Source organism: Chenopodium quinoa, unplaced genomic scaffold (assembly GCF_001683475.1).
Source record: "Chenopodium quinoa cultivar QQ74 unplaced genomic scaffold, ASM168347v1, whole genome shotgun sequence".
Classification (NCBI taxonomy): Eukaryota; Viridiplantae; Streptophyta; class Magnoliopsida; order Caryophyllales; family Amaranthaceae; genus Chenopodium; species Chenopodium quinoa.
Window position 1 is genome coordinate 2,122,946 of NW_018743391.1, and position 22,701 is coordinate 2,145,646.

General features: G+C 33.5%; 2 protein-coding genes across 9 annotated transcripts; one reads left to right on the forward strand and one right to left on the reverse strand.

Moving 5' to 3' along the window:
- Nucleotides 1-1,506: 1,506 nt before the first annotated feature.
- Nucleotides 1,507-12,987, forward strand: LOC110738725 (stearoyl-[acyl-carrier-protein] 9-desaturase, chloroplastic-like). Of its 5 annotated transcripts, none has more exons than XM_021919138.1 (4): nucleotides 1,507-1,770; nucleotides 6,128-6,304; nucleotides 11,599-12,112; nucleotides 12,203-12,987. In XM_021919138.1, exons 2-4 carry the CDS (start codon nucleotides 6,204-6,206, stop codon nucleotides 12,761-12,763), a joined length of 1,176 nt encoding a protein of 391 aa, XP_021774830.1. In that variant the 5' UTR covers nucleotides 1,507-1,770; nucleotides 6,128-6,203; the 3' UTR covers nucleotides 12,764-12,987. The 5 variants fall into 5 exon arrangements, with proteins under 5 accessions (XP_021774830.1, XP_021774831.1, XP_021774833.1 ...); XM_021919139.1 differs by having other exon boundaries at nucleotides 6,174-6,304; nucleotides 11,629-12,112; XM_021919137.1 differs by having other exon boundaries at nucleotides 1,508-1,770; nucleotides 6,174-6,304.
- On the reverse strand, nucleotides 12,920-18,416 carry LOC110738724 (protein IQ-DOMAIN 14-like). 4 transcript variants are annotated; one of them, XM_021919133.1, is made up of 8 exons: nucleotides 17,992-18,416; nucleotides 17,855-17,894; nucleotides 17,513-17,546; nucleotides 16,549-16,650; nucleotides 15,767-16,318; nucleotides 14,837-15,064; nucleotides 14,575-14,700; nucleotides 12,920-13,869 (listed from the first exon to the last, which is right to left on the reverse strand). In XM_021919133.1, the coding sequence occupies exons 4-8, from the start codon at nucleotides 16,621-16,623 to the stop codon at nucleotides 13,162-13,164; spliced, it is 1,689 nt and encodes a 562-aa protein (XP_021774825.1). In that variant the 5' UTR covers nucleotides 16,624-16,650; nucleotides 17,513-17,546; nucleotides 17,855-17,894; nucleotides 17,992-18,416; the 3' UTR covers nucleotides 12,920-13,161. The 4 variants fall into 4 exon arrangements, with proteins under 4 accessions (XP_021774825.1, XP_021774826.1, XP_021774828.1 ...); XM_021919134.1 differs by lacking the exon at nucleotides 17,855-17,894; XM_021919136.1 differs by lacking the exon at nucleotides 17,513-17,546.
- Nucleotides 18,417-22,701: the final 4,285 nt, after the last annotated feature.

The following is a 22,701-nucleotide window of genomic DNA, read 5'->3' on the forward strand; positions in this document are numbered from 1 at the left end:
GTACTATCTTTGTGCCATTGTGCATACATAGTTGAATTTGTTGCTCCTATATTCACATCATGTTGAATGATTGGTATGTCAAGCTTATGCATCCGAATAAAATTATGTAGTGTGCAAGTGGTTACAATGATTGACATTTGACTCTTTTGTGACGCTTGTGGCATGTATGTAAAATCTTCCACGTGTTTTTCAACTGTCCTAACAAACATTCCACCTTCATTCTTAACGATGAATGTAGCTTATTAAAATGTTCTTTTAATCCTCTAGGTGGCCTGGTATTGTTCTAAAATCAATCATACTATGTACTCTTAGTCTCTTACTCCCCCAATGTATGGCGTCATAAATCCAAGAGACCAAGAGTAATTGATATGTCGAGTCCGCCAAATAATATTTTCCTGAAATATATAGATTTTAGAATATTTTATACAAAATAAATTAAAATATATATTTTTTATACGTATTTGAAGAATTAAAGTCTACCCTGAGGTGGATGGGGAAAATTAAAATTTGAATCTCCCAATAAACAGTCTTTCCACACCGTGATATCATGCACACTTCTTTCCCAACCGACATTAATAAATGTGTAAATTCTGTCAAATGAACAGCAAGCCAAGACAATCAAAAAAATTTTCTATGTCGATCACGAAATGACACACTATTAGCATCACTTACAATGACATCAATAAGAGTTTCATCCAAAGCTCCAATATCATCCTGACAAATAATGACATTTATAATTGGTTTTATAATAAACATCTACACTTTCGACATTGAAATGTAAACAAGCAAATGTAAATAATGAAGTTATAATTATTAGAAATTAACAATTAATAATATTATTAACTATTAATTCTCAATATTTTGAATTATTAATTACTATTATTATGAATAATAAATATTAATAATTATTAACATTCATAATTATTATAATTATTTTTAATATTAATAATTATTATAATTATTTAAAATAATAAATTATTATCATCAATATAATATTAATTATTATTATTGAATATTAATTATTATTTGAAAATAGAGCAGAGCAGATTTCTTTTGAGTAGAGTTGAGCAGATTTGAATTGATCTGAGCAGAGCGGAGCAAAGCAATAATAAAGAACAGGGCCTTAGCTTGTATAACCGGTCACCAATAAATCAAGTGGGACCACTACAAGCAAATTCGACTATAGTGGAGTATTATTTAACATAATTCAAAGTTGGTATTATTCTGGTCAATGTTTTCTTTTCTGATCTTATTTTCTTATTATAACTTATTTATCGTGAAGTAAATTAAGGTGAATATAACATAACTAACCCTAAGAGTTAAAGTTGTGTGTTGACATACATGCAGTAAAAATTTAACAATTAAAAAAACCGAAGAATATGTTTTTTTTTTCTTAAAAAAAAACTTTAAAAATTATGGAGACCTAATATGTGTGTGTGTGTTTTTTTTTTTTTTTTCACAAATTGAAGTTGACCCCACTAAAATAAATAATTGATGAGATGGTTACTTGGTTTGTTGCTAATGGTTGGGCTTGGGCACAATATAAAGGTGTAGCATATATAAATTCATGGATTATCACTGGTACACTTTTAATATTTGCTTGTTTGTTCTTTTTTTTTAAAAAAAAAAAATCAAAATCAAAATCAAAACAAGCATAAATTAGAAAAGCAAACAAAGACGAGGCAACGCCACTCCTCTAATATCTTTCAGTTTTTTAGAGTTCCGTCGTTACACCCAATTCCAAATTAGTTCTCACTGCCAGCCTGCCAGGTATATATATGTATTCTTCACTACTTACATTATATAGAATTATATAATCTAATTAATATTCCTAATAAACTTTTAGTTTAAATTGTTCATTTGCTAGCTTTTACATATGATTAAATTCCTAAAAAAAAAAAAAAAAAAAAAAAAAAAAAAAAAAAAAAAAAAAACCTCGTGCTACTAAAAATATTTCTTCATATTAGTATATTATAATTTGCTTTTTCATCCTCATTAGTCATTACTAACCAATTAGCTTTTTCCGTTCTTTTTTACTTGACCTGCTTTGATTTTGACACTATTCATTAACCTTTTTGGCTTTTGTGGTCTTCTGTAAATTATATGTATGGAATAACATATTTTCATCTAGGAATCATATTATATAACTTTTTAAAATTTTATTTACTTCTTAAGAATTATAGATTATTGATGGTTAAAGTTTTGCATTGAAAAAAAAAACGTATAAAATGAAACAAACTTGGGTAAAAAAAGAACAAGTGCAGTAGTTGATATATGATAGATGTTTCATACGAGTAAATATTCAAAAAAGATAATTAAGATCGATTAATATGATAAAACATATTCTTTTTCACATATGAATTACCTTCAAATTACTATCATGTACATAAGTAGGGATGTCAATGTGGCGGGTCGGGGCGGATGTTGGCTTCCTCATCCCCATCCCCATCCTCATCCCCATCTTCGCGATGGATCTAATATTCACCTTCATCCCTGCACCTGCGGGTACAATTCCAAAACCATCCCCACCCCTATTTGGATCTTCACCTCCATCTAATTCTCACCCAAGACCGTACCCACCTAATCTTCACTACACATATACAAAATCCTACATAATTAATATGAGGAAATACAAGTTGATATCAGATATTAACAAAACTTGTTAATATCAAGACTAATTTTGTAAATTTAGCTACCACACCAAGGGTAATTTTGTAATTTTAGCAACCACACCCCCTTTCTCTCTCCTCTATCACCACCGTGCAACCTCTACTACCACCTACAACACCACCTTTACCTTCACTAGCCGACCACCGCTTGTCTTTTACCTTCACCAATCGACCCCAGCCGACTACCACACGGCCTTTACATTCACCAATCGACCCCAGCCAACCACCACACGGCCTTTACCTTCACCAATCGACCCCAGTTGACCATCACACGTCTTCACCAGTCGACCATCGCACACTCTCCAGCACCACAAGTCGACCGAGCACCAACATTCGACCGCCGCGACACCACCAGTACGAGCAAATCCCTTTTCCTAAAGGGTTTGTATGGCCCCAATTTTCATAAATTGCTACTAGGGTGTTGTTTTTTAGGTCGACCGGCCGCTTTAGATCCGCATATGTCGTCGACCTTGGGTATGGGAATGGAGGAGAGAGAAGGAAATAATGGCCATGGGAATGGAGGAGAGAGAAAGAAAAGATGGTCATGTGAGGGGAGGAGAGAGAAAAATTGGTGATATCAACATATATTTGTTGATATCAGTTATTAACTGGGTCTGGATCATAGCATTACAATTTTTTTATTTTTCTTTTTTTTTAAAAAAAAAAAAACAACGTCAATATTACATACCCTTTTTTTTTAATATAAGTGTATTACAAAGTATTATATTTACTATTTTACATATTTTTTAATAAAATAGTATAAAAGTATATAATTTTGCTTTTAAAATTATACAAATGTATAACTTTTGGTCCACATTTCGGATTGGGAACGGTGTCAGTGAGTTCTATATCTATGTAGCCATAAAAGACTCGGCCCAAGAAATGCCCAAAACTACCATGCTTTCCGGATCATTTGTTAAGAACCAATCGGTGATTTCTTTCTTCCTAAATTGGGAAAGAACAAGTCTTTCTTCATTTCTCGAGAGAGCGATGAAGGTACAAATGATTGTTCGAGAATGGCTATTCTTCACAATTATGGTATAGGGTGGGGATGGGGTGGATACGAAGTGGGGCGGTTGGGGGGGGGGGGACAATCTAAAATCCACCCTGCCCCATCACCCATGGCGGGTATGGTTTTCTTTCCCATCCCCACCCCACCACCCACCAAACCGAGACGGGCGGGGATGGAACAGGTCTCATACATGACTCGCCCCACTAACATCCCTTATGCATAAAACTATCTATTGCAATACGTAACTGCGTATAAGGTAAGCTTTATGTAAAATCTCTAATCGTTGCAAATAATATAAACGAATGTAGTCTTAAAAACCACAAGGAATATAGGGATGAAGAGTTTCGGACAATCAATCTCTTAGAAGAAACATTGTCGCTTTATTACCTTCTAGGCTAATTATAAAAAATGATCTAATATTGCACACAAATCAATATTATACTACAAAAGCTTCGAATTCACATGCAAACTATTAATGTCTTTAAAAATAGGAAAAATTGGCCGCAACAACACCAACTATGACAAAGGTGCGTATAGCAACACAATCTTTCAAGAGTGCACTCAACATCACAAACTATGCACTTGGGTGCACATAACAACATAAATGACATTGGTAAAATTTAGCTTTCTTCTGAAAGTGAAATCTTAAATATTTTTATTTTTGTTTAAAAATATTTTTGATTAATTTCATTCTACTTAATTTTCCATTTTCCAACTCATGTAATTAAGTAACCATTAAATTGAATTATTTTAAAAAGATTTCGCCATTATTTTCTATCATTTGTTTCTTCAATTACCTTTTTTTACATCTCATGTGATGATTGACTTAGTTTCCTCTTCAATTATAATTTTCCCCTTTAAATTATTCTCTCTTAAGCTCCACAATTAAGTGTTGTACATCAAAAACAAGAAAATCAATTTGACATATCCTGAAATCCAATTCAAAAATTATTTTTAAATTAAGTATTTAAAATCATTTGAGGGGTTTGGTATAATTAAGAAAGTTATCTATGAATCCTAAAATCTTGTAGAATAAAGGTATTAATTTTTTTTTATTTATCAATTTAATATTTAACTAAGTGGAAAGGGAAAGGAAACCAAGTCAATCATGTGAGATCGATATTAAGAAAAAGTAATTGGAGAAGCGAATAAAGGAAAATAATAGCACAATTTTTTTTTTGAAGGAATCCGCTTAAAATAATGGTGGAGGTTAAGAAATGCTTAAATGAAAAAATTAATAGAAGGTACGGCTAATTTAGTCACATATGATGGAAAATCATATAAGTTTAATATATAAAAAATTATAAAAAATAATAAAAATTCCACTTTTTTCCATTGAACCTTAGTTCATTAGGGTCATTTATCAATTACATTATACTAAAGGCGAATCTGATATGACACTTGTCAGGTTTTGATTAAAAAAATTCCCGCCACTTTTACTTTCCTTTTTTTAACAAATATTTATGAACATTATTTTATAATATCCTGTAATATTTAACTTTCAATTTGACAACTATATATAGTATATTCTATATGCATTCAATGAAAATATTTTGACATATAATATTTTATAATAGGTATTTTATGGAAAAAAAAAATCAAGTATTTGTTTCAATTAAAAATATTGATTGTTATTTTTAATTAATTATTAATTATTGTTAAATTAACATTATAATTTATAAATATGCTAAGTAAAAACCGTGCATTGCACGGGACTTAAACTAGTGCTAATATATATGTGCACCCAATTACATAGTTTGTGTTGTAGACCACACCCTTAAAAGGTTGTGTTGCTACATGCACCTTTATCATATATAGTTGGTGTTGTTGCGGCCAACTTTTCCTTTAAAATCAAACGTTGCTCAATTATAAAAGTAACAACCTGCGACAATAATGCTCGGGTTATTCACTAGTTTACAACATTAAGTACTGTAGAAAAGTGCTATTTATTTAGGTGTCTATACACTATTACAATACAAATTAATAAGAATAGATTAGGAAAAATTGCCAAAAATAATACAATTTTTGGCCTATTCTTTTTATTAATACAACTTTTTGATTATATTTTAATAAAACAACCTTTAGTGAATGTTTTTTTTTTTAAACAAGACAAAATTGGATATTTGTTTTAAAAAAAAAAGATGGGAGAAGGGGAGGGGATATTTTCCCTTTTGGCCTTTTCCCATCTCCACCACCAAAAACTCATCCCCTCGACCCCTCCTCTTTCCTAATCTCAAATTCCACCGAATATCTGATTTTGTCATATTTAAAGTTAACAACCCCAAAGATTGTATTATTAAAAAATAATCAATATTATTGAATGCATCGAAAATGACGTGGGTTCATGTTAACAGTACATGACAACTTTTTTTTTAAAAGAATAGATGATATTTTATTTAGATCAACGACTTTTGATCCAATTACTGAATTACATGCTTTAATGCAGTTCGTTGAACCTTAACATGTATTGTTATTGATTACTTGGGTAATAGATTTGTATTGTCAAAGGAAAGAAAACAACGATGGCTCTTATTAGTTATCACCCTCTACCTCAATTGAGCACTCTCAGTGTTAAAGCTCCCAAGGCTTGCATGAACCTTACTTTCAACTATTCCTCATCTAAGTGAGTTTTCTCTCCTCCACAAAATAGTTCCTCTATTATATATCTTTTAAATGCAACACATTGGCCATGTTTGGTAAATGGCTTTTTGGTGGTTTTTTAGTTAGCTTTTGGCTTTTGGCTTTTTTATGAGGTCAAATAGCCAAAAAATGTGTTTGGTAATTGGCTTTTTAGCCAGTGAAAAAGCTGGCTTTTAAGCCAAAATGAAAAACTGCTTTGAGTAGCTTTTTTGCTGGTTTTTGGCTTGTTGGCCCACAAATTATCTAATAAACAGCCAACTACCAACAATTAATTTACCAAACACTTTTATAAACAGCCAGCTTTAATAGCCAATTTCAAAAGTCATTATAAACAGCCAAACATACCAGCTGGTCAAACAAGCCAAGTAAACAAGCCAACAGCTAACCGCCAACAGCCACTTGCCAAACAAGGCCATTAACTTTTACGCTATTTGTATAAAAGCATGTATTCATTTTTGGGGTGCTCAAATTAAAAGCCTATATATATTTAAATGTTGTATGTTTAATAAGAGCTCGTCTTGTCTTTGATTAGCCACATCGTGTGGCCGCTTGTAAAGAACAAAATAACTTTATAATACCGACTAAGTATTCCTTGTAATATTAATTGAGTAACTCCTCAACACCGATTGAGTATCCCATTACCACTGACTAAGTAACCCTAATAACACTAATCTAGTAACCCCCCTGTAACACCGATCAAGTAACCCTTATAACACTAATGAAGTAACCCCATGGTGGCTGGCACACGCATATAAGAATTTGTGTAAATTATTACCTTCTTTTCTATGAATTGACATCCTTTTTTTTTTTGTACTCTGTATTAATAATGACTTTTGACATCAATTTCCAACACTTTCACTCTCCCCCTCTTCGGTAATTCCCAACCATTTTTTCTTTCTCTATGTACTCCCTCTGCCCCAGAATACATGACACAGTCAAGATTGCACACATATGCCGCACTAGTTTGACTATATTTTATATAATTAAATATTAATAAAAAAATTGTTTTTAAAATTATACTCCGTATTATGAAACTTTGTATTAATATTTATCTAACGATATGATATATTTTATGATAAAATATGTTTTTATAATGTTAGTAAAAAATTATGGTCAAAACTGATACTCCCTCCGTCCCAAAATATAGTTCCTGTTTGTGTTTTTTATTCACAATATTTAAAAAATACGAGGAGAAAGTAGATAAATTACATAAATAAAAGTAAAAAGTACAATTATATACAAAAGTTATAGAGAGAAATGGAGAAAAGTACAAGACAAGTGTAAAATTCAAGAGTAATGTAGGAAATAGAATGAATAAAAAGTTAAAAAAAAAAAAAAAAAAAAAAAAAAAAAAAAAAAAAAGTGAAGCTTATATATAATTGTCTTCACATATAATTCAAATAGAAACATGAACAATATTTAGGCACTCCAAAATAGGAAAACAAGAACTATATTTTGGGACGGAGAGAGTACATAAATAGAAAAAAAAAAAAAAGTTAAATATATCATGTATTCTGGGACAAAGGGAGTATCTCTCTTACCCACATGCACATATGTGCACTCATCATTAGTTATTAGTTTATGTGAAAAAATCCAAATAAGCTTTTAATTAAAGGACGGAAAGAGTATTGTAGAGTAATTTTTTATGGTACACAAATCCTGCTAAGTTGCCCTTTGCCCCTCTTATCTTAGGAACCACTGTACCAAATGCCAAGCTTACAAGCTTCCCCTTTCACCACTCAACCCCCTAATTAAATTCGAACCCTTATCTCATAGGTGGAACACAGAAAGTATATAAACCACATTTCAAGTCTAACATGCTCTAGAAGTTTCTAACTGATTTAGGTTAAGACTAAAATTTTTGGACCCTCATATAATCATTAATTGGATCGTAGGTGAGGTGGACCTAGGTCAACAACAGTTTTTGGTTGAGTTAGGTTTTTTAACAGTTGAACCCAAAAGGAGTTTATGTGCATCTATCATGGGCAATAACTAACCTCCGATTGTGAACGTAAAATTACATTTAGTTGGCGTTCAAAAATCGATCTGAACCAAAGAAATGGGCTAGACCTTACCGGACCGGACATTGGTCTGGTTTTTGTTCCGATTCGGTCTTGTAGGGAAATTTAACTCGCGCCCTACATGTAGGTCACGTTTTTAAGTATGGCGGCGCTCCAAGGAAAAGAATCTAGAGAAAAAGAGTCGCCAACAAGTTTTAGGAACTTGTAAACCGTTCACGGGTGTGACGAAGGTTACACACCATTCATAATTACAGAGATTGCTAACTCCATAGTTGTCCGAAACCATGACTGGATGTTCGGGGATAATGGTAAGATAGGAGCCAAACTCACCCTAAATAAGCCTCTACTTAATTCTTTTGATATTCATACGCGCTTTTTGATCTACATACATACATCATATTAACCTGAAAACTGTTTAATCTACGTTGGTTGATTATTAATGCACAACCAGATCTAATATTGGTGCCTCACTTGAATTAAAATCAAATTAATAATTATCTTCTTAGGTGTAATTTCAAGTACAAACTCCCTTTAAACCTGCAAAAAGGGGCATGATTAAGCAATAACAATAAATCATGAATAATCAAGTAGTTAAATTACTTGCTTTGATGCCTTAACTTTCTTGCTATTAAAATAGTACACACGTTAGTAATTAAAATTATACACACGCTAGTAAACTTCAATAAAGTTAAATCAATAAAGTGGATATATAAATCAAATATGAATTGAAATATAGATTTGGGACCAAACCCTTAAAACTATCAACTTTTTCCGTCAAAGTCGAAGACGCTCGGAGTATTCGAACCTTGCAAAAGAGGTATTGTGAATAATTTAGGAGAATATCAAGGATGTGTTTAGGCTAAGGTATAGATATTTGATAAAGATGATGATTAGAGCTAGATGGTTGTAGCTAATTGTGGCTTATGATTGATGGTTCCAGCTGATTTGAAAATGGTTAAAATGACCTCTATTTTATAAGGAAAAGAGAGAGTCGAAACGATCAGAAAAGATCAGAATTTGGAATAAAATAGAACTCTTTTTGACACGCCGTGTTGGCTTCTGCCGAGCGCTGCGACATTACTGACATGGCGCACCAGTGTTGCGCGATGATTTTAAAAGATGTTCAAGTTGTGGAGTTTGATTTTTAATGGAATTATAACTGTGAAATATATCCAAACGTATTTGAATTTGAACGGGATAAGGACTAACATATGAGAAGTTTTATTCAATCTCCAACTCTTTGATATTTAAGGTTGTTTACGTCAGCTTATTTTCAGTTAAGTTCATTTCAGCTCAGCTCCAATCAGTTCAGTTCAGTTCAGCTCCTAATTTCCTTCTCTCGTAAAATATTCATTTCATCTCAATTCAGTTCAATTAGTTTAGCTCAATTCAGTAAATGTGAACAAACCCTTATCTTTTCGGAAAGGATAGATTAGAGCCTTTTAGAGGCTTCTAGAAGTTTCTAGCTGATTTAGTATTAAGACTAAAATTTTTGGACCCTCATATAATCATTAATTGGAGGAAATTTTGTTTTTTACCACCTCACAAAAACACGAAAATCTGTTTTACCACCTACCAAAAAAAAAGTATTACTTTACCACCTCATAAAAAACACGAATATAGGTTTTACCACCACTTAACGGTTTCCATCCAAAAATTCCGTTAAGTGTGGCCCACAGTAACACGTGTCAGCATTTTATTTGTTAAAAAATAAGAGAAATTAAAAAAAAAAACTAAAACTACTCCAGCCACCACCACAGCGCCACCCCCGCGCCACCGCCGCCGCCTTCCCCCAACTCACCACAGCACTCCCCGAAATCACCACCCGCGTCACACCACCATTCCCAACCCACCTGAACCCTCCCCGTCCCTTTCCCGCAACCGAAACACCCCCAAAAACCACCAAACCCAAAACCCTCCTTCCCTAATACGGTCACGATTTCAACCAATTTTGGGGCTGAGTGGCCTTAACCGACCGATTTCGACCATTTGTGGCCGGAATCGTGGCTGTTTTGGGGGGATTCGTGGTCATTGAAGGTTGTGGGTCGGTGGTTTTTGGGTCGATTGCGGTTGCAGGAGAGGGAAGGGGGCGTGGAGCCGCACCGCCGGTAGTAGGTTCGGGGGGGCAGTCGTGGGTTGGGTGGTGGCGCGGTGGTGGCGCTGTGGTGGTGGCTGGGTAGTTTTAGGTTTTTTTTTTTATTTTTTTTTCTTTTTTTGGCCAATAATAACACGACACGTGGTTTTATGGGCCCACTTCACGGATTCCTAAACGGAATCAGTTAAGTGGTGGTAAAACCTATTTTCCTGTTTTTTATGAGGTGGTAAAGTAATACTTTTTTTTTTGGGAGGTGGTAAAAGAGATTTTCGTGTTTTTGTGAGGTGGTAAAAAACAAAATTGCCTTAATTGGATTTTAGGTGAGGTGGACCTAGGTCCTAGGCTTGGTTTAATTTGGGCTTGGTTTAGTATTTTGACCATAACTTATTCATTTTAAGGCGGATTTGTGCTTATAATATATCGTTGGAAATTAAAAGTTGTTTTCAACCCTGTTTAACTAAACAATGATTGGACTGAGATTATGGACCAAAATAATCTGATTTGGGTGTTTTTATAAATTGGGCACGAAATGTATGATTTTGAGTTTAAGAGTACGAAATTAATGATTTTAGATTAAAACATTTTTGGGAAAGGTTAGGAACATGGTCAAGACTTAAGAAAACTTCATGAGACTCTTCGACTTTTTACCGAACTCGTTAAGCAAAGATGTGAAAGGTACTCATCACTAGGTTTGGTTTGTGGGGAGACACAATAAGGTGTCTACAGGTCCATCCAAGACCCTTCAAAAACCAGTCTTGGATCGGACTTATTTTTTACTTAAAATTATGGATAAAATCTTAAATAATGATTAAGATTTTCCTTAATATGCTTAGAAAAATTTAATTGTATGAGCTTTTTTGTACTATTCACGCATAAAAAGACGTTATAATAATGTTTTTCCTTGTTTTTTTTTTTTTTTTGAGATTTTCATAAAAATATTTTAAAAATTAGATTAAAAAAATATTTAAAAAAAAAAAAAAAACGGTCCAAAGAGGTTTAGTCAGGGTTTTGGACCGATTTTTTGGATCCGATCCGATTTTGATTCCAATTTAATCGGTCCGGTCTTCGATTTTTAAAATTTTAATTTTCAGTCTGGCCCAAGTCGTCCGGTCTTTGTCATATATATGCTGTGTGTTATATTGTTACATCTTTATGTTATAGAGGAGGTGAAACTCTGAAGAAACCTTGCAGCCCTAGACACGAAATGGGTAGTAACCAAGTACTTGTAACCAATTCCATGGCACCCGAAAAGATTGAGATTTTCAAGTCCATGGAAAGCTGGGCAGAAGATAACATTTTGGTGTATCTGAAGCCAGTAGATAAATGCTGGCAGCCCCAAGATTTTCTTCCTGAACCAACTTCAGACGGCTTTTACGATCAAATCAAAGAGCTGCAGGAGAGAGCCAAGGAGGTTCCAGATGATTACTTTGTTGTTTTGGTAGGACATATGATTGCTGAAGAAGCACTTCCTACTTACCAAACTATGCTTAATACTTTTGATGGAGTAAGAGATGAAACCGGGGCTAGTCCGACTTCATGGGCTACTTGGACTAGAGCTTGGACTGCTGAAGAAAATAGACATGGTGATCTTCTTAACAGGTATCTCTATCTCTCTGGCCGCGTTGATATGAGAGCTATCGAGAAAACAATTCAGTACTTGATTGGCTCGGGAATGGTAAGAGAGTTCAATCTTATAGCTTAGCTTGTTAAACATTAATGTTTGATTGACTTCATGTTTTCATGTATTCTGTACATTTTATTGCAGGACCCAAGAACTGAAAACAATCCGTATTTAGGTTACGTATACACGTCATTTCAAGAAAGGGCAACATTCATTTCACACGGCAATGCTGCAAGACTAGCCAAACAACATGGTGATCTGAAGCTAGCACAAATTTGTGGCCTTATTGCTGCAGATGAAAAACGCCACGAAAATGCTTACAGCAAAATAGTGCAGAAACTGTTTGAAATAGAGCCTGATACAACCATCCTCGCTTTTTCTGATATGATGAGGAAGAAGATCTCTATGCCGGCCCATCTCATGTATGATGGTCGCGATTACAATTTGTTTGATCATTTTGCTGCTGTTGCTGCTCGGCTTGGAGTTTACTCTGCCAGAGATTATGCTGATGTTATGGAACATTTGGTGAACTATTGGGAAGTTGAGAAGCTCACCAGCCTTTCGCCTGAAGGGCGAAAAGCTCAGGAATTTGTTTGTGGTTTACCCCAAAGATTTAGAATCATTGCAGAGAGGTCTCAAGGAAGAGCAAAACAAGCGCCCTTCATGCCTTTTAGTTGGGTTTATGATAGAGAAGTCAGGCTTTGAGCTCTTAATTCTTTTGTTGCTGAACTTGTTATGGTCTTGTAATTAATTTGCGCGAACTTGCTTCTTTATCAACAGATTAAAATTCTGATAGATAAATAGAGCAATTTAAGCAGAAGATAGATAAAAATTAGTACATCTCAAACAATAGTTCTGTAATTAAAAATGTGCAACTCGCTGTTCAAGAATCCGGCCCTTTTACAATGAAAAGTAATTACAAGCAATCACATCCTACATTGTCGTCTTTATTAGTATACATCAGCAATTGTAAACTCGGTTAAAATATAAACACACACAACACAAGTACATAGGAGGGAAATGAAACATAAAACCCAAGGGCAAGAGAGAAGAACTTTAAATAAAAAGAGCGAGGAATAAGGGGGAAAAAATATAACAAATAATCATGCAAATCGGTTAAATGGCTTTCTTCCTACAGCTGCAGGCATAGAAACTGTAGAATCAACACTCAAGTTTCCTACAGATTGCACTGACTGGTTCTTCCCTAGCACGCTTGGTGAACTCGGTTCCTTGCCTTTGTTCCACTTGAAAGATCCGCCACCTTGAGTAAAAGGAAATGACATCCGCCTTTTAGGCTCATCAGTGGTGATACTGCTTGGGCTATCTGGGACAGGACTACCTTTTAATTTTGCATTAGCAGAAGCCGTTGGGGCCATGTAACGTGGAACAGAGAAAGGCGGACAGCTCATGAGGCTGTCATCATCTTTAAATGCACGTCCGTTGAAGGGTGAAGTTGCTGCACTCCCTCTAGAAAATTTCTGCTGGAATCTACTGGGAGGGGTTTTTGCCTGTCGTGATCTTGGGGCTACAGATGACCTGGTGGATCTTGGAGTTGAAGCATCCATATTATCAAACCCAAGACCACTATGTTGTCCAAGGTTGCTCGACTGGGGAACGGGGCTAGCCTTGAAGTCCCTAGGTGATCTAGAAGGAGTTGCGAAAAAGTTCTTAATTGCTGGGCTTCGTGAAGGATTTGTCGGTGTCAATGGCGGTACTTGGCGTTGTTCCAACCAGTTCCACCAGTAGGGATACCCTCCTGATCGGAAATCGGCTAAAGCTCCATTTCCCGTTCTTGGAGTTGATTTCAACAACTAACAGAGATACGAAAAAAAGAATAGTCAAGATTATGGAAGAATCATATGCTTTACTAATGTTAGACTGCGGCTATTGCACAAGGTCTCTGACCATTGTTCTTATACCAGCAAACAAAAGTGGTGAATTGAAAATGATGTTTAACTTTTTTCCCTCAACATTCTAGAATTAAAATTATATGAAGTAAATGTAATCTGATGACCTAATAAAACATATTCATAGTTTTTTAACAGAAATGGTACATCTAATACCTACTTTTGGATGGACTAACCTACCTAACTATATGTAAATGTAAAGATAACCCATCACCCTTTGCTTCTCATTTCAGGAAAATCATAATATGCATAGTTATTATTTTGACAAGACGAATAAGACGCTGGAACTGCACAAAGTACAGTTAAATTAAGGGGCCCTCAGAGATTAAAAAGTGGAGTCATTATAAACAAAACAGAAATCCTGTCCCAAAATAATCATCTTGCTATCTAATTCAGTAGGTCTCCATTCATCTGCCTTTCCTGCTCACTTTTCGGCATTGCTTGCTATGAAGGCTTGCTCTTGAAAAGGGTGTTACTAGCTAGGGAGATTAATATAGGACACAATGATTTTTTATGCATACAAGCCTCTTGGAGTTTTGGCACATGCTGAGAATAGGCCAGGATAAGTGGATAACACATATTATGATATAAGCGGAAGAGAGATAGTACCTGATGGGAGTATGCATACGCCATTGCTCTTTCTCTCTTAACAATTGCATCATACTTCCTCTTCATTCTTGCTTCTAGCTCTTCTTTAGTCAGTGTGCTGTCATCCCATTGATCCTGGTTCTCAGACTGCAAACCCCCCCCCCCCCCAAAAAAAAAAAAAAAAAAAAAAATCAAATAAATAAAGAAATTTAGTCTTGAGGTCACGGTTTGACATATCAACAAGTTCAAAGAAATACTTCATAGATACAAAGATTAGACTTACCATCCATTTGCCAAAGCTGCTTTCGTAGTCTTGATCATTTTTATTCATCTGGCGTTGTAACACCTGATTCTCTAACATCTGGATCCTACGTGACTGTATCTGATTTTGCACACGGACCAACATCTGCATGCATTTCAACGCATTTGATGTTTGCCTCTTCACATTATGCCCTTTCATTACTCCTTGCAGCCTCACCAGACCTCTTATAGCCCTAAAGCTTCTCCTAGCCTGGAACACAACAGAGATATTCGGTCAATGTGACATAGAAAATCAGACTAGAGATTATAATTTCACCAAGAACATGCTTCAGGATATACAGAACAATTACTCCATTACTTCCAGTTACTACATTATTTCCAGTTACTACATAGGCAAGATTAATTGCTTTCAGTTGAAAATGTACTCCAAGAGTTTCCATTTGCTTACATATTGACAAATTGAAAAACATGATAAGCTAAACCCATAATTGTATAAGTCTCCTCTGTCTTCCTGCTAATGGTAAGTCATTTTACAACAGTTGCTTTAGGCTCTTTCAGCATCAGGCTCTTCGTGTTAGGGATCTGATTTTAAATGTTTCCAGGTAGAAAATGCTACCTAATTGAAAATTTTGAAAAGCCTGACACAGGTTACACCTAAAAAGATCATCTAGAGAACCAAAGACTCAAAATCAACAGTCCACTCACACGAGCAAAACTTAAGAAGCTAATAGACAATTAGCATATTTTGAAGAGATTGCATATTTAAACAGGAAACATCAGCCTTTTATCCCTGATCAATGCAATAAACAGACCAATGATCATGTGGTTCAACGACCTGATCTATGACACAGTTTGCATTAACTACTTGTAGATAAGTGTATGCCATTATATTTAGAATAAGTAAACTAAAACCAAACAAATTCAGAATAGTTCAGAACTTCAGATAACTTACAATATAGCCTCTATAAGCTGCTTGAATCTTAGTAGCACAAGCATGTTGTTCCCTTAACGTCGGCTCTGGCCTCCGCTGGTGAACAAACCTTGAGGAGGGAATCCTAGCAGGAGTCACAGCATTTACAGGGGTTGTAGCTTGTGGAGAATCTACCCTTGGAGCTGGAGGGTAGGTCTCTCTAGGGGGAGTTGGCTGAGTGGCATCACTTGAAGGTGGACTCCGTTGAACAGCTTCCCTTGGAGGGGAGGCAGCCCTTGGTGGAGTAGGTGCTCTTGGAGGAGTAGCAGTTCTAATTGGTGGGATAGAAGTTATAACAGGTGGAATAGCAGTTCTCACGGGCGGAGGAGTTACACGAGGAGGTTCTGCCTTTGGTGGCTCAGGTGGAGTTGGAGGCTCATAATTTGTAACTTGGTGCTCCCTTTCAATCTCCCCAAGTATTTTCTCAATGCTGCTTGGCTCTCTGACAAAAGGCAAGAACGAATGGCCGTCTCCATGCTTTAGCTTTCCAGCCCCTTTCTTTTTCTTCTCTTTCGACGTTTTCTTCTCTGTTCCCTATCGGTTTCACATAACCCAATAACAAGTATCAAGTCAGATACATAAGTTTAATGTAATTATTACACACATAATTTGAACTCCATGCTGATCTCCTAATTACAGCTGATATATGAGTAAATACGACATCCCTTTTTTCCGAAGTAAAATGCAGAGGTTGTCTGATTTAAAAGTTTTGAATCTGAAAAAAAAAAACAATGAATAACGAAATCTGAAAGAAGTTCACTTACATCAGCTACCTTCTCCTTAGAGCTATGTGCAAAGACCCTCTTAATTGCTGAAAACCAGCTTCCTTTCTTCCCCATTTTGCTAACATTACTATATTTTACTTGCTGCAGAACATAAGGAATTGAATGTCAGTCAGATATCAGAACCATTAATGTATGATATATATAGACATAAAATCACATAGATCTTCTAATCTTTACTCCAAAGTTTCAAGATGCAAAGATCAGTAGACATTAATATAACAGTTAAAAGCCCTTATTTACCTAAATAAAGAATCATACATCTACATTACTCAGACTCTTTACATTTACTTAATCATAAACTTACACTTAGATCATACACCTATAATACTGAAAACCCGATTTTGAAACAGCAATCAGAAACCTCAAAATAGGCCAAAATCATAGAATACTTTATAGAAACTATGAACCACAACCCTCTTGGATCCACCCCCTATCTCTTACTGGTCCACTCAAAACTCCAAAACAACATATTCACTTAAAAATCATGTATTCAACAATCAATTTCACAATCAATTCGTCAGAATTGTCTATAATCTCTACAACTTTTTCAGAATTACCTCCAATGTTCTACAAGCTCAGATTCTAGTAATAACAAATTATAACTAACGGAAGCCAAACATGAAAGTTTGAGCAATCTTACAAGAATCTCAGTCAAATATGAAATTGAATTACAAGTTTACAAGTAATAAGAAAGAACAGCCGCCAAAAAAGGAATAGAAAAACAAAAACAAAAATTCTATCTGAAATTAAGTGCCTAAGAAAAAACGAAATTATATTGTTTCTATCACTTAATTATTCCCTTGCCAAACACAAAATTCAAACACCCACATACAAAATCCCAAAACCCAATTAATATATTATAATTTCTACAGTATATACAAAATTAAAAAATAAATACTTCAGGTTTTATATAACTCTGACAGAAAATTCTGAAATTACATACCAATATTTATTTGCTGAGCTCTGGTTATGATCATCTGAAACAGAGAAAATGGCAGAAATTAAATCACTATTTAACAAAAAAATTGTGTATGAAGAAAAATATAAATTAATTAAAATTTCAGGCACTAAAAAAAAACAAAAAAGCTGCGATTATTCACCATTACTGATCCCCATGAAATTTCTCAGCTTTACTAAAAAAATGGGTAGTACAGAACTGAAAAATATTCAGCTTTTAAGTGAAATTAATCATAATTAATTAAAATTAATCAAACCCCACTAAATTTTTAAGCTTAAATAAGGATTATAATGAAACCCCATCACTGATCCCCAGTAAAGCTCTCACCTTTACCAATTGGGTTGTACATAAATGACATTAAAATCACCTAAAAACAAACAAAAGATCAGCTTTTTAAGTATAAACTAATCAAAATTAAACAAAACCCACAAAAATTAAAGCTTTAATTAAGATTATTTTGATACCTTTACTAAAATTTCTTCAAAAATTCAGAAAAACAAATGAAATTAGAAAGGTTGGTAACAAGAGAAAAGGGGTAGATGAGCTGTTTTTTGTCTCTCTTTTTCTTTCTTAGTCCACCTCAACTTTCCTGTACAGTTTATGCTTTTTTCTCATGAGAAAAAACTTTCAGAATTTTTGTTTTAACTTTTTTTTTTTTTACTTGTATTATTTTGCAACTTTCTCTCTCTAGAAACTTTGAATTGAATCCCCACTTCTTTGAAGAAGTGGAAAATGGAGTAATTAATTTAATTTGTTTGGGTTTTCCCAACTTTGTTTACTCTTTAGTTTAGGATTTATAATTTTAACTTTTGGGGGTTGAAAGATGATTTTGAGGATGGGAAGTTTGGCAACTGAGTCACTCAATGTGCGCAACTTCAACAAACTTTACTTGAATGCGAAGACTATTTGAGACAACAAAACTCTTGTTTATTGAATGGGTTAGGTTTTCATTATTTTTTATCATTATTATGTTACTCACCATTTGGTGTGTCAATTCACCTTCTTAGCTAACAAATAACGGGGGGCACTATTGGATAATCCAAAATATCTATAAGATGATGGCATCGTCAAAGCTTTGTTAGTGTTTTAAGGTTGGTTAGGCACGATCCACCACTCTCACTAGTCATAGGTCGTGTCGTGTTACAAATTTATATGGGTGGTCTAGGCATGATTAACTTATTTGGGTTTTTATATTAAATGTTCATTTGAGTTGGATTGTGTTTTTCTCATAAGATCGTGAAAGCGTCTGATATATAATTACATAAACAACAGTGTCGTATGTTGTATTATTTTATGACATGTTCTTTATTTTATGTTGGTTATGCTATGCCTCAGGGTTCATTCTTTTATTTTCTCCAATAATAGATTATTAATGTACATGGAAATTGGAAATACTTCATGTGGTTATGACTTGTAATTGATTAAATAATCATTAAGTGTTTTAGAGAGATTTTGAAAATGATCAAAATTCAAAAGTGTATGAAAAAGTTTAATTAAAGTAATAAGTAGCTAATTTTACAAAAAAATACACATAGTAGAATTAATTAGAAGTACAATGTTTCCGTGAATTTTCAAAAAAAAAAAAAAAGTTTGTATTTTTCCATTCGATGTTGATTTAATAAACACTTCTCTGATCACATTCAAAAGTTTACACAACTCTCACCCAAAAATACATGTGAAGGTTTCTCACTATTCACTTGTCGAACCCCTTTTTTCTCCCCCTTTCCTCGATTCACATGTGCAATTGGCAGCACTCAATATATTGATATCGAGCATATGTGCTTGCATGATGTTCAGTGTGCACCGAACCTCTCAAACACTTAGCTTGCTAGCACTAACCTCTCAAAAAAAAAAAAAAAAAAAAAAAACATACACACAAGTGCATAGTTATAAAAGAACATGACATTAATAACATTATAGTAAAAAAAAACATGGACATGCTATTTTATTTTAAATTAAATAATATATCACAAAATATTTTATGTCATAAAAGCTAAATTTATACATGTAATTGTGTTCTATAGGTGCATAATGAGCATGGTGCAAATGCATATGTATCCTTTATTATTTAATTTGTGGTTGGCGCCCACACTATCCATTCGAGCTTCAAGGCTATGTGTCGCGATGATGGTTAATGTCTACATATGATGTGGTTGTGCTTTTCTTAAATGGCTTAACTTTATCAGTGATAGACTTAATTAATTTTAGTTGACTTATTTCACAACTGAAATTATTATTGTTAAAACTCAAGTTAAGTTTGACTTTTGTTAATCAAAAAAATATAGGAAGTAATTTTTATACTATATCTTTTTTGTAAAGGAGTTTAATAAAACACTAAACAAATTTATCTTATTTCATGTTTGGATTGGTTCCTAATTGATGTACACTGCCGTTAAATTTTTCCTTGTTTTTCTTATGTTTTGGATGAAGATTGAAGAGCTACCAGTCTTAATACAAAAGTCAAAAAGATTTCACAATTTATTAGGCTCTTCTTCCCTCCTTTACCCAGCCTTTACCCACCTATCATTCTATCATTATTCAACAAAACCTTTTGCATGCACCCGTTTTACAATAATTTTATTGTACATCGAACATTTTACGAAAAGTGACCTTTTTTTCTTATAAAAGTGACCCTTTTTTTTTTTACAAAAGTGACCCTTTTTTTTCACAAAAGCGACACTTTTTTTTTACAAAAGTGACCTTTTTTTTTTATAAAAGTGACCTATATTTTCACAAAAGTTACCCTTTTTTTAAACAAAAGTGACCTTTTTTTTCCACAAAAACAGAGTATCAAAATCAAAAAGTTATCCTTTTCTTCTACAATTAGCAAGTATTTTCCTCCATTTTCTCTCCTTTAATGGCGAAATCAATTATAGTCTGCCCTTACCACCTTCTTCCCAACAATACAATTCAATACAATTATCCTCCATCATAGGAGTATTCACTTTCCTCAAAATTCAACCATTTTTCTTCTACAATTAGCAACTACAGTACTTCTTCCTCTACTTTCCACCATTTTCTCTTTCCTTCAATCCTTCAATGGCGAAATCGATGAAGCATGAGAACAACAACAACCTCTTCGACCTCCTCAACGAAGAACTCCTCTTCATAATCCTCGATCATCTCTCCATTGACGACCACCTCGCTGTTAAATCATTTTCTCTCTCCTCAAAATCATTTTTCTCGGTGATGAAGTTGCCCAGCCCGATTTACACTAATTTAGTGTATACCGGGTGTTATTAAGAGTTTGTGAATATTCAATAATTATGTAGTAATATATAGGATAAATAAAAAAAATAATAAGTATCCAATAATAATGTGTTGCTTTTCCCTTTTTAAGCTTGTGTTAATCTTTCCCTTTCCTTAAAAAAAATTGGAAAAAAAAAAAGGAAAGCACACACATATTTAACTTTCTTTTTTGGTTTTGTATGCCAATGATATTTTTTTGGTGGCTAAATTAGGAATTTGTTTTGCCAACACATACCAAATTGCATGACATTTTCTATGATTTTTAGCTCATGAATTAATTTGCTGGTCCTTCTAATTATAGAAATATTCTATAACTTTTCACCATTAAAACTTTTTGTTTCTTTGCATAAAAGAGAGACAATGACTATTCAGTGTTTTATTAGAATTGTATAATTATTTTTAGGCAAAAACAAAAAAAATTGGATGTCTTAAAAAAGAGTTATGAGAGGGTTTCAAATTACATACTTCAAATAAAAAGGGCAGAAAGATAAATTTCCACCTCTGGCCTATTGACTTATGTACTACTCGTATGTATATACAACAATATCGATTTTTGTCGGATTGTCACTAGATTAAGACCCCGTTTATTTCACCTTATTTTTACTGATCTGAATTATTTTTACTGAAACAAAATTATATTTGTTGAACTTAATGTATTACTACTGAACTTAAATTAATTTTACTAAATTGTAACTATTTTTGTTGAACTGAAATTATCTTTACTGATTTTATATTATAATTCTTCTTTAAGAAAACTGAATTTTACTGAACTGAACTTATTTTTACTGAACTGAAATTATTTTTACTGAACATAACTTATTTTTACTATACTGAACTTATTTTTACTGAACAGAAAAGTGAACAGGAGGAAGTTCTTTTAAGCTGAATTGAACTGAACTAAACATTAAAAATAAAAAAAATAAAAAAAAAATTGTCCAAATTGGATTAACATAAACTAAGTTAAACTAAAGTAAAACTGAAAATAATATTGTTTCAAAAAAAAAAAAAAAAAGAACTTAACATAATACTTTCGCTGGTTTCCTCTGTTTTTTAGTTGACACCTTATTATTATCACGCATGTTTTTAACGCTTAATAATTTTAACTATGAACATTGTAAAATTATAAAAAGTTGATATTAATAAAATATACATGTAGACTATTCAAACAAGATCCCACATAATTATATTTTATTGTATATATGAATCACAAAAGCGAGTTAAAGAATAGTGTGTGAATAGTGTAAAAATCAAACGGTGTTAGAAAAACAGAGGAAGTATAAACTTCTTCTTTTGGCAAAAAACGATTATAGCCACCCTACGTCAGTACATTTACAATAATGTCATACATACGCACCCCGAATTGTTGCTTGCGTTTGATGGATTTTGTTGGTGGGAGTAGCAATCAACAATTCAACACCCACTAATTATTACGTAATACACATCTAATGTTGTATTTAGTAGTGTACGGACTATGGAGCGTAAGAAAAGACAAATTTGTGAGCAATGAGACAATTTGTATTATTCCATCCACTTTATACTATCCTTACTCCATAGTCCACACGAGTACTAAATAGGCAAAAGCTAACAAAAAACCTCATATTGTTAGATAAAATAAGTAAAAATAGAAATATTAAAATTAAAATAAACATCAAATACATCGATCGACACGTAATATGGTTATCAGGTTATGTATTTTAAATTAAATACTTCGTATTTTACATGTGTCTAACAAGAAATCAAGAACACGGTCCAATAAATACGTGTCAAACACGTACGGGGTACACATCACCCATGTGAAGTGTCATGCAACCAAGATGGAGAACTTGAACACTTCGGGGGTTGTTTAAATAAAACAAGTGGGTAAATCTTGCATATGATAACAAAATCATACAAAAGTAATTACAATATTTTATAGAGAACTATAA

Coding starts and splice junctions, on each gene's coding strand:
- LOC110738725 (XM_021919138.1), top strand. CDS start 6,204: ATGGCTCTTATTAGTTATCACCCTCTACCTCAATTGAGCACTCTCAGT. Junction 6,305..11,598: donor TTCAACTATTCCTCATCTAA/GTGAGTTTTCTC, acceptor TTTATGTTATAG/AGGAGGTGAAACTCTGAAGA. Junction 12,113..12,202: donor ACTTGATTGGCTCGGGAATG/GTAAGAGAGTTC, acceptor ATTTTATTGCAG/GACCCAAGAACTGAAAACAA.
- LOC110738724 (XM_021919134.1), bottom strand. CDS start 16,623: ATGGGGAAGAAAGGAAGCTGGTTTTCAGCAATTAAGAGGGTCTTTGCA. Junction 15,065..15,766: donor CAGCTTATAGAGGCTATATT/GTAAGTTATCTG, acceptor GTTGTGTTCCAG/GCTAGGAGAAGCTTTAGGGC. Junction 14,701..14,836: donor GCAGCTTTGGCAAATGGATG/GTAAGTCTAATC, acceptor GGGGGTTTGCAG/TCTGAGAACCAGGATCAATG.